This window comes from Ursus maritimus, unplaced genomic scaffold (assembly GCF_017311325.1).
Source record: "Ursus maritimus isolate PB19 unplaced genomic scaffold, ASM1731132v1 scaffold_6, whole genome shotgun sequence".
NCBI lineage: Eukaryota > Metazoa > Chordata > Mammalia > Carnivora > Ursidae > Ursus > Ursus maritimus.
In genome coordinates this window covers 82,077,279-82,094,553 of record NW_024426774.1, presented here as the reverse complement: position 1 = coordinate 82,094,553, position 17,275 = coordinate 82,077,279, and the positions used below count along the sequence as shown (strand labels likewise).

General features: G+C 47.1%; 1 protein-coding gene across 2 annotated transcripts in view; it reads left to right on the top strand.

The window, feature by feature from the left end:
• Nucleotides 1–17,275, top strand: part of UXS1 (UDP-glucuronate decarboxylase 1) — a 99,089-nt gene that overhangs the window by 54,512 nt on the left and 27,302 nt on the right. For both annotated transcript variants that reach the window (XM_040623668.1, XM_040623667.1), the window contains exons 7-9: nt 5,616–5,720; nt 8,656–8,715; nt 11,340–11,461. In XM_040623668.1, coding sequence (XP_040479602.1) covers nt 5,616–5,720; nt 8,656–8,715; nt 11,340–11,461 — 287 coding nt within the window. The remainder of the gene's footprint in view (nt 1–5,615; nt 5,721–8,655; nt 8,716–11,339; nt 11,462–17,275) is intronic.

Sequence of the window (17,275 nt, the reverse complement as noted above, 5' to 3'; positions counted from 1 at the left end):
TGCATCAGTGTTGCTACTTAGACTGGGGGACATAGTTTTTAGGGCACACCTTAGCCTTTCCAGGTGGGATGACCAGGGAGCTGCAGTCAGGCTGAACTACAGATGTGAAAACAACAAACCAGATGGAATAGCGTTTTAGATGAAGAGGCCCCGGTCTATGGCTCGCCTCTTCACTCAGCTTGCTTTTGGTGAGCACAGTTCCCAAACTGGCCCCGGCTATGGCAGGAAATTGGTTTTCCATCACAGATCCCCAGGCCCATCTAGCCCTACTGATGCATTAGATCTCCCCAGGAATCTGCATTTGTGCGTGCGCCTAGGTGACAAGGTGGGCACACCCTCCTGCAGAGAGCAAAGCTGCATGGACAGCCTAAGGAAGAAGAAGGATCGCTTGTCCTCAGTGACTTTTCATCCGGTGAAGAGGACGTGCGGGAAGCTCTGAACAGGGCAGAATGCAGTAATTAACCAGTGGCATGGGCAGCTGGTAGGGAGGGTGATTATCCCCAACCAGGGCATGCAAGAGGGGTCACCACACAAACTGACATCTGAATTGAGCCTCGAGGGAGAAGGCATGGACTCCTGCATTCGCAAAGGAGACAGGGAGCAGGTTGGAAATGTTCACGTCTTTTGCTTAATGTCGGACTTAACAAGGGATGAGCTCTTAGGGCCCCCTTTTCATTAGTCTCTGATGCTCTGAAAGACTTTCTTCACTGCAGATATTGTCACCTCAAGAGTAAAAACAGTGCTAAATGATTTCTTCTGTGAGATCACAACCCATACCCTTGATTTAAATGGTCTTTGGGAAGCACATGGTGGCAGCACCTGTGTGAGCAGAAATCTGAAGGGCGCCAGCTCCAGGGCCAGGCACGTGGGCGTGTGCTCTCCAAGGTGGTGCGCAGCTCTGGAGGCCTGGCCAGATTTGTTCCGCGGTGGATCTGAGAGCGGGGTGTGATGAAGTGCTTTCCACGGAGGAGGTGCAGCACGTGCATGTGGAGTTGGTGGTCTGCATACACCTGCAGTCCTTGAGCTCTGAAGCAGGTGAGCAGGGACAGGCAGTGAGCTCTTACTGGTCCTGTCTGTAAGCTGCAAGGGTAAAACAGCCTAAGAAGGATGGCATTCCGTGAGACCTGGCTTGTTAACTTACACTTCACACAATAAACTTTTTGTTTTTTATTTTTAGCTGTTTATCAGCTCAGAATGACTTGGGAGTGCTCAGAAAGATTCACAGGATTTTCCTCTTATTAAGATACTCTTAATGAATTTGCATGTTAAGACTATTACCAATTTCAAAAGATTTTTGGGTTTTCATAGTTTTCTTGAAGAAAGACTAGTCTTTCAAAAGTGTGGGTTCTATTTTTAAATTAGTAGTTTTCAATTGTGGCTTTAAAATGTGTGTGTGTGTGTGTGTGTGTGTATGTGTGTGTGTACATACACATGCATAAATATATATATGTATATATACATATACATATATATGTGTCCAGAGTCTGCCCACGTGGAGCGTCTGCATCCGGGTGCTGGCGGTCCAGGTATCCCTCATTCACTGGGTAACTTCACTGGGTGACTGCTATATAGCAAGGATTGAGTGAGAATCTTGAATGATTGAGTGAGAATCTTGAATGGGCAGTGGCCCAGGAGCCTGATTTTAGCTCTTATATTCCCAGGGTAGAGAAAGGGAGGAGAACAAACCATTCATTTTAACTTCAGCCTTAGTAAGTTACACCCTTTTTCCACTATTACTCTTTTTATCTGCTTTTATTGCTCATAAGTATCTTACTTTGGTTTTTTGCCATCATAACCGTTTTTCAAGTGTACTAGCCAGTAGTGTTAAACTTACTGTGTTAGAACAGATTCTCAGAACTTTTTCATCTACAAACTGGAACTCTGTACCCTTTGAACAATGGCGCTCCTCCCCCAGGCCCCGGGACCACTCTGTCTCTGAGTTTGGTGACTCTAGGTACCTCATGTAAGTGGAGTCCTACAGGATTTGTCTTTTTGCAACTGGATTATTTCACTTAGGGTGATGTCCTCAAAGTACATCTCTGTTGTAGTGTGTGACAGATTTTTTTTTTCATTTTAAGGTTGAATAATATTTCACTGTGTGTGTGTGTGTGTGTGCACTGTATTTTGTTTACCTGTTCATCTGTCCATGGACGCTTGGCTTGCTTTCACCGGTTGGTTATTGTGGGTAGTGCTGCTGTGAACATGGGTGTGCTAATATCTCTTTGAGACCCTGCTTTCAGTTCTTAGGGGTATATACCCAGAGGTAGGATTCCTGCTTTTATGTTAGTTCTATTTTTAATACTTTGAGGAATCATCACACTGTTTTCCATAGCGGCTGCACCATTTATATCACCACCAAAGTGCGCCAAAGTTCCATTTTCTCCACATCCTCAACAGCACCTGCTATTTCCAGTTTTCGTTTTCTTTTTTTTTTTCCCTAATAGTAGCCATCCTAATTGGTGTGATGTGATTCCTCATTGTAGTTTTGATTTGCCTTTCTCTGATGATTAGTGATGTTGAGCTTCTTTTCATGTGCTTGTTGGCTATTTGTATGTCATCTTTGGAGAAATTATTCATTCAAGGGCTTTGCCATTCTCTGAGTTACTTGATTCTGTTGTTGATTTATAGGACTTCTTTATATATTCTGGATATTAACACCTTCTCATATATATGACTTGTAAATATTTTCTTCCATTGTGTAGTTTGCCTTTTTACTGTTGATTTTGCCCTTTGATACTGTCAGAAGAGTTTTTAAATTTGACATAGTTTCATTTTTCTATTTTTGCTTTTGTTGCCTTCGCTTTTGGTGTTACATCCAAGAAATCTTTGCCAAATCCAACATCCTGCAGCCTTTTCCCTTTTTTCTTCTAGGAGTTCTAGGAGTTTTATTGTTTTAAATGTTACATTTGGGTCTTTTGTCTATATTAAGTTAATTTTTATATGTAGTGTAAGATAAGGACACAACTTTATTCTTTTACGTATAAGATCCTCAGTTTTCCCAGCGCCGTTTGTTTAAAGAGACTGTTGTTTCTTCATTGAGTGGCTTGTTATCCTTGTTGAAGATCATTGAACCATGTACACAGGATTTATTTCTAGACTCCATATCCTTTTCCATTGGTCTGTGTGTCTGTCTTTATGCCAGTAACAGACTGCTTTGATTACTGTAGTTTTGTATTGTTTCGAAATCAGGAAATGTAAGTCTTCCCACTTTGTTCTTTTTCAAAATTGTTTTGGCTAGTCAGGATCCCTTGAAATCCCATACGGATTTCAGGATGGGTTTTTTGTTTTTGTTTTTTGTTTTTTTTTTGGTTTGGTTTGGTTTGGTTTTTTCTGTTTCTGCAAAAACCACTGTTGAGGTTTTGATAGAGATGGTGTTACAGCAGTATTTTTAAAATAAGAAGACTTTTAAAACAATCACTTCAGGAGTTGGCCTGAATAGGCTTAGCCAAATAAAGCCTCATAAATAAGTATCCAGAAGATGAGACCTATAGTCTTTTTCAAGTTGTTCTTGCCTCCCTTGAGGTATGGTCATGGAATAGGGAAAACCATTACTAGGTTGTTCCATGAGCCTATGCAGTACCTAGAACCCCTTCCCAAAGATACTATCTGCTTAGAACCGTCCGCTTCCCCCTTCTCCTAGTGTTAGTGGCTCATGTGTACTGAGCCTCCCAGTTGTGTTGGGCTTGAAAAACTGAGATAATTAGGGTAAATTAAATGGAGACCAAGCTCACAGCCTAGAATACCATGCTCTTGTGTGGAACCACCACTTCTGCCCCTCTGGCCCGTCATCCGGCCATAACGATAACCTGTCATCCGGCCCTCACCCCTGAGTGGGAGAGTGTGTTCAGAAGTTGCCCCAGCCCCCAGAAGGCACTGAAGTGATTCCCATGCCATCCTGGGCATGATGGGAGATTTTCAGTGGGAGAAAGGTGGTGCGTGGATGTGGGTGGGGTGGTTGGGTGGGAGGGAATGTTTTCTGAGAAAGTTACATTGGAGAATTCACCATGGGGACTGTTTTCCCCCATTTGCCTGTTTTGCCTGTCGTTTCTGAAACCCAGCCCCTAATGTGCTGTTACCTAAAAGAGAGCAGTGGTCCCTGGTTGGGAAGAGGGTGGGAGGCCAGGGAGGTCCCCGTGGGCCCTCTTGCATGGGGGCTGAATCTGTGTACAGGAGGGTTCATTTTGGCAGTGGCATCTCGGATCCCTCCATCCCTCGGCTCGCCGTGATGGTGGTGATGTTTTCTCTCACCTGGAGCTGAGTGGAAAGGCACAGCACAGAAACACGTTTGTCTGCGGGGAAGGCCTTCTTCTATGTGCTTCTTCATCGCTTCTATTTAGAGGGAGACTTTGCTTCCCAGGGCCTCTCTGCTGCGTGGCCGGTGCTCCCTGACCCTGGAGAGCTAGGGTTGGGGATGGCGATGTTACGGCGAACACCTGTGTGCGAGGGGACTTGTGCAGAACACGATCGTTTTGACATCCACGGCTTTAACAACCACTCTCCCGACTCTAGCTCTACTGACGGTAGTACCATATGATGCTCAACAAGCTCTGGGTGCGGATTCATATGGAACTGGGTTCAGATCCTGTCATTGTCCTTGTTCAGCTGCTTCACCTACAAGCTTCTTAGTCTCTTATGTAAAACAGGAATAATGGTACTTTGCCCTCGCAATTATGATAATAATTATACTGCATTATCAGCTGCTTAGTGTTTGGTGCCAAAATCTGTGTCCTCAAAATGTCTCCTGCTCACAACTCATTATCAGTGCACATCCAGACTCTATCCTGGCATCTAAAGTCTCATACACGGTCACCATACCAAACTTGTCCCCTAGACCTTTCAGAGCCTCTGCAGAAATTCTTGTCTTTTCCCATCCCTGGTGCACAGCACCCTCATTCCCAAGTAGCCCACGCATGAATGAGCTCGCAGCCCAACTCTCCGCACAGCCGGGCCCACCTAGAGACCACATCCCCCGCCTGTCTCCTTCATCAGACCGGGATCCTCCGAAGCTGGCAATTTGTCATTGTATCTCCGCCTGTGTCCTTCCTGAGATGGGCATTTGATGACCGAAACTTGTTATTAACCTTGGTTTCCTATGTGTCTTTTTGCTCATGAGCCACTGAGCAGATCCTCAATAAATAATCAGTCAATGAAAACAAACAAAACAACCCTCCGACTGTCCTCTCAGGGTCTGGTTTTATGTACACAAAATATGCAAAAACAAAGCAATTAAAGCATATTTTAATGCTTTTATGTCAGATTGGTTTTACAAATTAAAAACCTTGCTTGCTTTAGATAGTCATGCTTTATTCAGTGTCTGAAAAATCGGTCTTCCTTCTGATTTGCGTGCTGTATCTGGGACAGATCTCAGAAACAGTCAGCTTGGTAATCAAATTGCCTCTGATTGGAGAACAGGCCCAGACAGTTAGACTTTCTGTTTTTGTTTAAAGTTCTCATTGCAAAAGCAAATTAGTTTTTATGAAGAATAAAAGAGTAACGACTGGAACTTCAGTGAAAGATATAGAAATGCCTTTATCGTACAACCTGATTCTTAGGAGTTTAGAATGTTTTTAGTATTTTCCTTGGAAATCACACACTTCCATTTTTGTCTCCTTTAGTTGACCAGATATACCACCTGGCCTCTCCGGCCTCCCCTCCAAATTACATGTATAACCCCATCAAGACCCTGAAGACCAATACGATCGGGACACTAAACATGCTGGGTAAGTTGTCCTTTCTTTATTTCGTAGCTGTTGCTAGGAATGTTCCAGACAATTCCAGACATAGATCCTTGACATTCCATTAGAGTTTGATCTTGGTCTTTGGACCCCTCCCGCCTCCCTTGTCCATGTTCTTTCAGAGTGCCTTTATGAGCCATCGTTTTCACGGGGAACACAGTCATCATAGTAACCGACCTGCATGGCCTCAGTTAAATCCCCTGGGGGTGACCACCCATCACTGTGACCACACATCCTTCTTCACCTTCCCCTGTGACATGGTGTATATGCCTCTGGGCTGGAAGAGGCACTGGTGACTCTGATCCAAGGTTGGGTCGGTGTGGACTGCACACATGGGGGTGTAAGGAGCTGTCCTGAGAGGAGCAGACCAGCCGAGCTAATGGGGCTGTCGAAGCTGAGTACCTGAGTCTAGACTGAACTGCAGGATTCACTTTGAAGGTGAAAGGTGACAGCATGAACACTGATAAAGTTGGCCACATGTGTGCATTCACAAACACGCCTCAGATTCATAGCTGTGGGTGACATGTGCGTATTAGTACTTAAATTAGAGATATCTGAAGTTTGACACAGGTTTCAAAAACTAGGGCTTTGATTAGTTGCAAAGTAGAAAAAAGGAACCACTTTTTAAAATGTCAAGTGAAAAATGGATTTAATTATGGGAACATTTAAAACAGCTTCTATAAATGGATTTGGGAATTACAGCACTAAATTTTAATTTGAGGAAACCTGGAGACGGGATTGAAAGGGCAGCCCGAAGCTGGTTTTCAAATCTGTCAGACTAAACATTCTGGGGGGGGGTCAAGCTCTGTGTGAAGTAAAGTGATTCATTCTCCTAGTCAAGAAAGGGCATTTGTTCTCCTCTTTGTGGCAATCCCTGCCCTGGCCACCAGACAAAACAAAGTCCCCACTTGCGCTCAGAGGTAGGACTCTGGTAGAGCTGCTTGCTGCCCATCCTTGCCACTGCCGGCTCTTACCCCTGCCCACATTCCGTCTACCTCCCCAGCCGCGTCCTTCGTACCTGAGCTGATACACCTGGGGAAAAGTCACGAAGCCCAGGCTGTTTAAGAAGATAGCATTCATGGTGAAGTCACTAGGCCCAGGGCACTGTCCTGTCCTCAGATAAGGGTCATCCTCAGCTCTTCTGCCTGGGAACTTGACGTTTCCTGGAGGAGGTCATATGGGGCCAGGGACCAGTGACACTGAGGAGGAAGGGACCTTTCCAGTGAAAGCTCTTAGAGTTCCAGGTGGAAGGGACCCTTGAGCCGTGGCTGAGATCACACCTGGAAGACTTGAAGGAAGGGTAAACTCCTTTCAGGAATGACAGGGACAAAAGGCGAAGAGGCTGGGGGGAGACAGTTGCTAGGCCGCGGAGACCCAAGCAGGACTTCATGTTCTGAACGGAGAGTGGCACTGTCATTAATCATTTTGCGCTTGAGACAAGATGCAGTGAACCCCTCACAGCCCCTTCCTGGTGGTGCCCTTCCCTGTCTGTGGCTCACCACTTCCCTGGGCCTGTGCTCGGCTGCTTCAGGATGACACTCCTTTGTCCTATCTCTGCATACACAGCTGGGCACTCTAGTGGCACCCGTGGCCTCCCCTGGCTCCCCCACTGAGGGGTCCTCATGGTGACGGAGAAACCGTGTCCTGAGTGTATCCGTGTCAGTGTCCTGCGTGTGATATCGTACTCTAGTTTGCAGGGTTTTACTGTTGGGGGAACTCAGTAAAGGGCATACAGGGCTCCTCTGTATTACTTTGTACGACTGCAAGTGAATCTGCAGTTATCTCAAAAGTTTATTACAAAAAAAACAAAATCAAAAACCAGCTTGGGGTCCTTCCTTTTGAAACTAGTATCATTGTGGTATAAACTATAAAGCCTATAAATTCCATATCTGGCTACGTCCCTCTGACATTTTTGTTCCCCTGCACTGTGGCATTAGCACAGATGATCTCCAGAGCCTTACTGTTTGGCAGCCCAATTTTCTTGTTCTTGTTACTTGTCTTCCCTCTTCACGGCTCGCTGCTTCCCTCCCCCCAGTGCTCCCACACCCACCCCTGGGCCCCGCACGCTGGGGCCTTTCTAGGTCGCCGGCTGCCCCTAGAAGTGCCTGCAGGTGGTGTGTGCACGCCCAGCACTTCACGGGCACCTCAGTGTGTGGCACAGCTAGTCCCTCGCTCTGGTGACATCAGTGCACAAAGGCTCCGTGGGGGAGTACATTCTGGAGGCCTTGGGTTAAGTGAAGGGCAGCGGGTTTCTTTGACTCAGGGCTGCTGTGAGCCTCTCTGATGAACTGCTTAACGTTGGGAGTTTGTGTCTGGAGGACTTCCCATACTTACTTGACCACCATAGAGCACGATGTTCTAGTCTGTTCTTCCTGCGAGGGGCTTATGCAGGACACGGTTCAGATCTAGACATAGGAATGTGGCTTGCTTTGGAGAAGGGGCCGTTGAAGCTGAGCCTTGAAGGAGATAGGAGGATAGGGCAGAGAGCCCAGCCAGGGAGACTGGTTTGGGCACACTCGGAACGCCAGGCGGCATGTTGAGGAAGTGGCCCGTGGACCGACGTGCGGGGTGGGGGTGTAGTGGAAGTGGGGGTGTGAATGGCCTTGCCTTCTGCCTACCAGTGGTAACCCTGAATCCACACCTTTCCAAACTAACAGACTCTCCATTTGACCCTGCCTCCACTTATCAATATCTGACTAAATACTGTGCTTCTAAGGGTTCATTTGTGTTTTTCTTACTGTTTATATTTTGGTTCGAACGTAGATGCAATATGAGTGGATGTTTCGCAGTGCACAAATGATCAGATACGATTCATACTAAAAAAATTGCATAAATTGTCTACAAAAATATGCATGCACATGTCATCTCCTTGTTTCCTTGAAGCCGACAGCTTCTCTCATCGTATCTTTGCTTTCTATAGGACTGGCCAAACGAGTTGGAGCTCGTCTGCTGCTGGCCTCCACCTCAGAGGTGTATGGAGGTGAGTGGCAGGGCCCCCACAGGACGCTGGCTCTGGGCCCATGGGACTGTGTTGGGTGAAGAAGGAAGCAAAAATGAGTCCAGGATTCCACTGTAAGAAGGCCCTGCCTGCTCTCCCTGTTTGTGTGAGAGCAGCAGAGAGGCTTCCATATCTGCTCTCAGTGGACCGAACCCCTTTTCCTCCTGCTAAAGAACACATGTCCTGTCACCTGGCTGCTAAGGCCCCACCACGACGAACCCATGGAAGTACTTGTTCCATTCTTCTCTGAAAGGACCCTGGAGATCCTTGGTCAGGGATCTCTTTTGCCAGTTTAGCTCGTCCGTGTTATTCTTCCGTGTGAGCAGTGGGTGCAGTGAGCCTGACCCACTGAGGTCTCAGAGCTTGGCCTTTGCTCGCTTGGCAAAGAGATAGGTACCGATTGCCTTGCCTGTTGTATAATGACTTCTGGAAGAATCTTAAGTAGGTAGTACCAGGAAACTCCTGAGCCTGCTTTGCCAGCCTGCAGCACTCGCCACCCTCGAGGCCGTGAAGGCAGCCAGCATTCGGAGCAGGCCGAGGGCTGCAGTTCGGTTCACATTGATTTCTGTTCGGCCCCAAACCGACTGGGGCAGGCTTAGTTGAAGCAGCAGAAGCTGGACTCTGACATGGTGTAATTTATCTGCTGCACATTACTGTTTTGGACGGAGAAATGAGGAAGTCAAAGGGCAAAATAGGAAGAGGTGTGTTTTGTTTTGTTTTTTGTTTTTTTTAAATAAGGAAACCAAGTGAAAAAAAAATTATAGAAACAGAGAAATTCTACTAAATGCAGTTGTGTTCTGTGTCATCCCTATGAAAAGGGAGAGCACATCCACTTTGAAATCGTGGCAGTTAAAAACATCCACCGCCAACCTGTGCGCCCCGTTGCTTTTGGAACAGGCGTCGAGTGGACTTGGATTCCCCCTCCCTGTCCTTTCCGTAGCAAGACTTACCAGGGATCAGTATGTTTCCCTTTATAGGGCATTGGATGATTCCCCGAGAGGACGTGTTGATACAGTTCAAAGGACTAAGCCTTTTTAAATGTCTCAGATATAAAGATATTCCTCTTAGTGGTCCAAGAGTGACATGTTTTCCCTGTCCAGCCTTCTTCCTCCGTCGCCTCGTTTATTATCTGCATATTTGATGACACCTCGTGTTCCTTAGGGTTCTTAAATGACATCAGGGTGTAACTGGCCGACTCCGGTGTTTCATCAGTGCAGTAAACGGACGCTTCATGGAGTGGGTGTTCGGTGGGTTAGCCTCACAACATGCTGAGAAGGGGAGACTAATTGGAAATCAATTTCGACTCTAGATCTTTTATGACAGTGAGAGGACTTTGTAAAGCTGTGTCTTGAACCTTGGGCATCTGGACACCTCAGCCGAGGGGTGCCCATCGAGGAGATGGAATCAAGGGTGTGCCTGATCTTCTCTTTCTTGCCATTTGCTAAATTTCTCACAGTCTCTTTGGAGTCTAGGTGGCCCAGCTCTTGTCAGAAATCCCCAGAAAGGGTCTGCTCTCGGTCGTCTGTTACATCTGTGTGAAATTAAGTCACTGGTTTTTTTCTTTCAGGGAATATTCGCCATAGACCTTTTCTCTCATCCTGCAGTAAAACTATTCCCCCTTCTTAAGACAGTTTTAAACCACAGCAGTGGCTAGAGAAGTCTGATTCTGTGCCTTGATTCCGTCACCCTGCAGGGGGGTGCCAGCCTCCTAAAGGGGACAGCCAGCTCGGGTACCTGTGTATTCATGTCTCTGTCCTGCCCAGGTCCCGTTGTCCCCACGAACTGAAGTCAGGTTTTGGCTTTAAGATAAGCAAGAAATGAATTTAGAATATAGAGCTCCTGTACATTGTCTTGGTTTCTTGGCAAAGATTTATACATTTTATACTATGGCTGTATGTACCATATATGTTAGGTATTAATTCACATTCCAAAAATACACTAGTGTTACAGAAGAATTTGTTACTAGCTTTCTTTAAATAGTCTGTTCCCTTGACACATGTTAAAATGTGATTGATTTACACACCAGAAAAACAAGAATTGGGAAATAAAACGTGTGCTACAGGAACAAGCAGTCATTTGCCTCAGGGCACTCCGTCCTTCTACCTACACAGACCAGGGTACTGATCGCCTCACTGAGATTCCCAGTGAGGTTCTCAAGTTTGTCCTTGTGTTGTTGGCATGTGGGAAAGTCTTCGTGTTCCACAGAGATACTCTTAAAATTATTTCAATAAGTACATGCTTTACTATAATTATGTATTTTATAAATATAAAGTGGAACCATATATCCTTTCATGTAGATTATGTTTAATTACAGCCTGTATAATTAAGTGTTAAGAACAATTTACGGGAGAGAGGGGAGACTTGCAATTGAGAGACCTTGGTCTTTTTATTTATTTTTTTCCCTGTAAAATACTGTCCTTAATACGAGAGGTAAGAGCAGTGCATCCCTCTGGAACTGGGGAGAATGGACTGTGCTGCATTGTATGTCCCCATTTGTAAATGTTTACCTTGATCTTTCTAGAGCAGTCTCGTGCGTCATAAATATTCATCGTTCAGAATGCATATGAGCTCGATGAACCCACAGTCTCATTTTCCCACACTCCTAGATCCTGAAGTCCACCCTCAGAGTGAGGATTACTGGGGCCACGTGAATCCAATAGGACCCCGAGCCTGCTATGACGAAGGGAAGCGCGTTGCCGAGACCATGTGCTATGCCTACATGAAGCAGGTATTGAACCGTGTTCTGGGGGCTTGGGGTGTAGACGTGTGGAATGCCTGTTCCACCAAGTACAGAGCGCCGTCCAGGAATTGAAATGGTGTGATTAAGTTTGCCCGATGGTGGCTACTGGGGAAGCTTAGTTTCCCACTACTATAAATTAATAGTATTATCAACAGTTTTTCCTGTGTATGTCCTTTTTAAAAAACGATTTCCTGGAACTAAGTTTTTCAGTGTGGAATGCTATTGCATGGCTATGGTTGATACATTTCTCTATTGCCTGATTTCTCACCAGCAGTTAGTGCTTCTGTTTTCCTGAAGCCTCCAAATCTGTGAATTTTATTATTATTATTGTTTTTACTTTTCTTTGCGTTATTTAATAGGTATAAAAATGAATTTGTGATTGCTTTAATTTGGATCTTTTTAGGGATTGTTATTTATAGTTATTTACTACTATTTCCTGATCTCTTAATTACTCTTTGCCGCACTGGGGGCTTCTCCCACGGATGACGTCATGTTGCAGATCTGCTCATGTGCTGTGCAGAAGGAGCCCACGAGACCGAGAGGTAGAGGGTCTGGGTTCCCACCCTGGCTCTGCCTCTGTGTGCCTTGAGCCTGTGACTCATCCATCACAGCGGTGTGACTTCAGGCAAGGGCCCAGGCTAGCCTGTCCTTTCTGCAGTCACTGTCCCTGAGCTTGGACCAGCTTTCTGACATCCTCATGGACGTGCCCTCTGGTAGAGAGAGGGGCCTGGGGGCAAATCACTGTAGACTGGAGTCAGCTGCTGTGACCTGTGCTCCTAGGACTTAGAGACTTGGATGTGTGTCCCTGGGAGCAGCATTCCGAGGCCGAGGGTCCCGCCTGCAGGCGAGCTCAGGTGGTCATGTGTTTTGTGTGACGGAAGCGGCACGTCAAGGTGCCGGCCACTGAGTGTCCCTGAGCATCTTTTATTCTCAGAAGAGAGTTGTCCGGAGCTTTTTTCCTCATATTTTCAATGAAATACCACCATTAAAGACCCACAGAATACCGTGCCAATGGAGGTATTTATTTATTCTGTCTTCTTTCTCAGCCAGAGAAAAAACTAATTGCTTTCTAAGCTACTTTGGGCAATCAGCTTGTATTATCTATTTATTTTAAGAAACATAAATGAGCTCTGGACAGGATATACCTTTATCGTTCTTGAGTCCAGAATACTTGACTCCACAATTTAGGGTGGTCTCCCAGATACCGAGAACAACCTCTGGATATGTTGGTACTTGAGAAAACTAACCTGACAGCTTGAGGGCCATGTGTTGTACTTTACTGCATAATAAGTTTGAAGACTGTTGTGTTTCTCAACTGTTTGCTTGTGCTTTCATTCTTGTGGTATTTCTTAGTGAACTTTTATATAGGTTAAAGCTGGTGGGCAAATAGGACATTTTAATTGAACTCTTGGTTTTTATTAAATGAGTCTAGTGAGTGTATAGGTAATACTTACTTCCGCAAGGTATGAGCTCATGGTAATTGTAGTATTTAGTAAAAATATAGCTAGCATTTATTGAGCACTGACTGTATGCCAGGAGCTGTGATACACACCCAGGCACTAACCAGGGTACTCCTTTCAAACACAGACTAGCACTGCATCTGTATACGTCATCCGGCTCATGAGCTCAGGAATATAGCATCTAGAAAAATCTGGATCTGTCAGCATTTACATTTCTGCCCACAGAGGTCTTAGGAGGTTAATGGCATAGGTAGCATTGCTGTAAAGTCATGTTCCCATTAGAAGCCCCTTGTGTATACAGTTGGTCTGTGCCTAAGTGTCCCTGATAAGAGCTCTGACAAGAGGGTGTCCCTGCATAGCAGGCCGTCCTTGTGAAGGACAATCACTCACTGGAATGATGCCTCTGCTGTGGAATGTCTGGCATGTGCTTCACACCCCGGAGGCCCCAGGGGACAATTGTTGCATGGATGGAAGAGGCACATTGGTGCTTCTCCTTGGGACACCGAGGGCTCTGCATGTGGGACCAGTGTATGGATTGCTTTCTCTCGTGGTACTAGGTTTGAGAAGGCTTTGTGGAAGAAAGGCTCTGTGCTTTTTAAGAAGCTTTGGGTCTAGACTGATAGCACCCAGTAGTCTGTAGATGTGTCCAGGCTCATCACATTGCTTAGCACACCTATTGCCCAAGGACTCATGTCTGCTTGGGTGAGTGTTATGGCCACTGTTGTCTGGAAAGACCACCTGCCCCTCATGGCGAGTTGGGACTTCTGAGCAGATGTGACGCACCCACCTTCCCCCGTAGCGCTGTTCCCGCTCCTTTGGGATGGCCATTAGGTCAGGCAGTGACCATGCCTCTGGGTGGCAGGATCATGTCTGGTTCTGGTGGCAGCAGACAAGTGGAGGTTATGTGTCTTGATGTGGGAAGAGCGTGGCCAAGCGCCGGTGGGCTGGGACAGAGGTCACTGGGACCTTGCCCGAGTTCTAAGAGGCCTGTGAGGAAGGCACAGCATGGGCTTCCCACCGTTCCTCCCTTAGTATTTGTCTTACAAATAGTCTGCTCCCTTGCGGGGAGAGCCATGGGTCCCAGACCAGGCCCCCGTGGGGTTCTCTCTCCCTCCTTTGTCTGGATCCTTGCTGAGGAGGAGGAAGGAAACATGGGTGCATTTCCTGTGGTTGAGAGGTGTTTGTGTTCCTGCTTGGGCAGGACACGTGGCCAGGAACAGAAAATAAGAAAACACAGATGAGCAGGAAGGAAGAAAAGTTGTTATCCATAATCCTATCCCAAGATGAAAATAAGGACAAAACAAAGGAAAATAAACACCACCATGTGAAGATTGTGAAAATGTAAACGTTTAGGACATTAAAACAAATCTTTTACTAAGGATTCTATATTAGCTACCAGAAAGAGTGGGTCAGAGTACGTCCTGCCCACATGCACTTAGCCCGTCTGGGTATCAGGGTTGGTCTCAGGGGGTCAGGGTTGGCTCTTTGGGTGTGGCCTGGTGGGGGGGGTGGTTAGGGTTGGCCCCTCTGGGAATGGCCTGGTCTGGGGCACATCAGACCCTCTTTGGGGTTACTCCAAAGTGACTGATTTTCAGAACTCTAACTTTGCTGCGTCTCGTCCTTCCTTAGTGGATGTAGGCCTTCTGGACTCTGAGCACTCAGTATGGCACCCTGCAATCCGGAGGCTCTGCCCTGCAGGCTTGCAGTGGGTGTTAGAGAGGAGGCAGACCCGGTGGGCCAGGAGTGCCTGTGCTGTGCTGGCCTCTGTTAGGGCTCAGCCTGTAGGGCAGATCTGTTTAATCTCACCTCATTCTCATGACCCCTTGGACGTAGGGCTGGGTAGCCCATTTTACAGTTGGGAAAGTGGCCACAAAACTTGTGTTGAGCTCCTCAGCCGGTAAGTGGAGTTTGAACCCACACCTGGCTGTCCAGCTGCCAGTGGCCCCGGTGAGGCATTGTAGGTGAGGAAGCTTGGCTCAGCAAGAGAAGATGCCACTGCAAGTCCAAGGGCATCGACGCTCCTCTGAGGCACGCACGGGCAGCGAGGACACCCAGAGCCAGCAGTGTGCACAGCTTTGCTCTGGAATTGCCAGCTGCTCCTTAGAGCGGTGTGGTCAGCCAGCGAGGAGCGGTGTCGTGATGTGCTCAGTTCATAGTTAGAAATATTCAGCCGTTCAGGACAGCAAGATAGATTCAAGACTTTAGGTGTACCGTTTATGCTGTCTGTCTGGAAAGCAATGAAGAAAGAATGACCAGAGAGAAGGGGAAACCATCATCCTTCGGCCGATTTTTAATTAATTATTTTAATAACTTTAACTCTTATTTTTTTTCACCTGACACATCCTTTCTTAAGTTGTCACTTCATTGTGAAGACTGCATACGGTATGTGGTTTTATCTTACTTGGAATAAATCCCAATGTATAAGGATTGAGAATATAGTCAAGATAAACAGAGATATGAATTATCTTTTTCTAAAGATTTTACAGACGTGTTTCTGAAGAACTTTTCTAAAGATTTACAGGAAGATTTTCCCTTTTCCAGAGGATTCTCAGAATTCTGAGTTCGTTTTCATGTATGGAAATACCCTAATGTGTTTGAAATAGAACTGGATTTCCCAGAAAGATCTGTGCCACATACGCATTTCCAAATGCATCCTTCCTGGAAAAGAAGCTCCTGTGACTCTCCTTCCAGGGGATGGAATGAAATGGAACCAAAGAGGATTTCCACCTTTACAAAAACATGCGAAAAGTGAAACTAGTATTCAAAGTTTGTTCTGTGGTGAGCCGTTACAGAGGTGGTGCACACCCTGAGTCCCTCCCCGGGGAGCCACACTCAGCATCCCGCCAGGTGCCCGAGCTCTGACCTGTGTCTGTGAGCGTCTAAGTTTCATCTCGATTTATTCTGTTCTTGTTAGCAAGGTGTCTCAGTGGGTATCAGAAAAGCCTAAGAGAGGTTATTTTTGGGGTCTGGGAAAGCTCAGAAATCTTTCCATATAAATTGATGGTAGAAGGAGGAGAAAAGATGGCGGAGGAGTAGGAGACCCTTTCTCAGCTGGTCCCGAGTCAAGCTGAATATCTACCAGACTATCCTGAACACCCATGAAATCAGCCTGAGATGCAGGAAGATACATCTGGATCTCTACAAACGAACATTTACAGCACTGAGTATTGAGGCACAGACTTGTTAGAAAGTACTTTGTGGGAGATTGCACAAGATGGCGGAGGAGTAGGGGACCCCTTTTTCAGCCGGTCCCCTGAGTCGAACTGGATAGGTACCAGACCAGCCTAAACAACCACGGAACCAGCCTGAGACGCAGGAAGATACATCTGGATCTCTACAAATGAACATCTCCAGTGCTGAGTATTGAGGTACGAAGCGGGGAGCCGTGACACCGTGCACGGATATCGGAAGGGGGAGGGAGCTGCCGCGTTCGGGCGCCAGGAAGCGGCAGCCACCTGCACGGGGGAGCGGGCGGACTCGCGGACGGCACCCGCAAACTGAGACCGTGAGCTGGGAGCGAGCGCCACCAGGCATCTCGCGGAACTCCAGAATCCAGGTGTGCTGACTGGATTCAGACTGAGACTGGGAGCTCCAGGAGCGCGCGGGGCGGCTGGCGGCTGGTGGTGTTAGAAACACAAAGGACAGAGATGTGCCGGCCCTGGAAGTGGGGGCTGGGACACCAGGTGTGGGGCGCACATCCCGGGACGCTGCAGGGTTGAGCAGCACCAACAGTAACGGAATTAAAGTGGCCGGAACATCAGTGGAGAACGGGCCGCAATCCCTCTGTTCTGTGACAGAGGCTGAAATTCGGCCTCTGCTGCTCTGACTCTCAGAAGAGGCACAACAGACCGCCAGGGAAAGCCGCCAGAGAACAAAAGCCTGGAAATACCGGCTCACAGCGTGCCCATCCCCATCCCCCCTCGCAGGGGACACGGAGACTCTACCCAAACAGGGTGGCCTGAGTATCGGCGCGGCAGGCCCCTCCCCCAGAAGGCAGGCTGAAAAATCAAGAAGCCCACAACCCGGGCGCCTGGGTGGCGCAGTCATTGAGCGCCTGTCTTCGGCTTAGGGAGGCTTAGGGCGTGATCCCGGCGTTCCGGAAAGGAGTCCCTCATCGGGCTCCTCCGCTGGGAGCCTGCTTCTTCCTCTCCCACTCCCCTGCTTGTGTTCCCTCTCTCACTGGTTGGCTCTCTGCCACATAAATAAATAAATAAATAAAATCTTTAAAGAAGAAGCCCACGTCCCTAAGATCCCTATAAAACAAGGGGCACAGCCTGGGACCCATTCAGTAATTTGGGCTCTGGACAACCCCACAACCTCTCCTCATCAGAATGACAAGAAG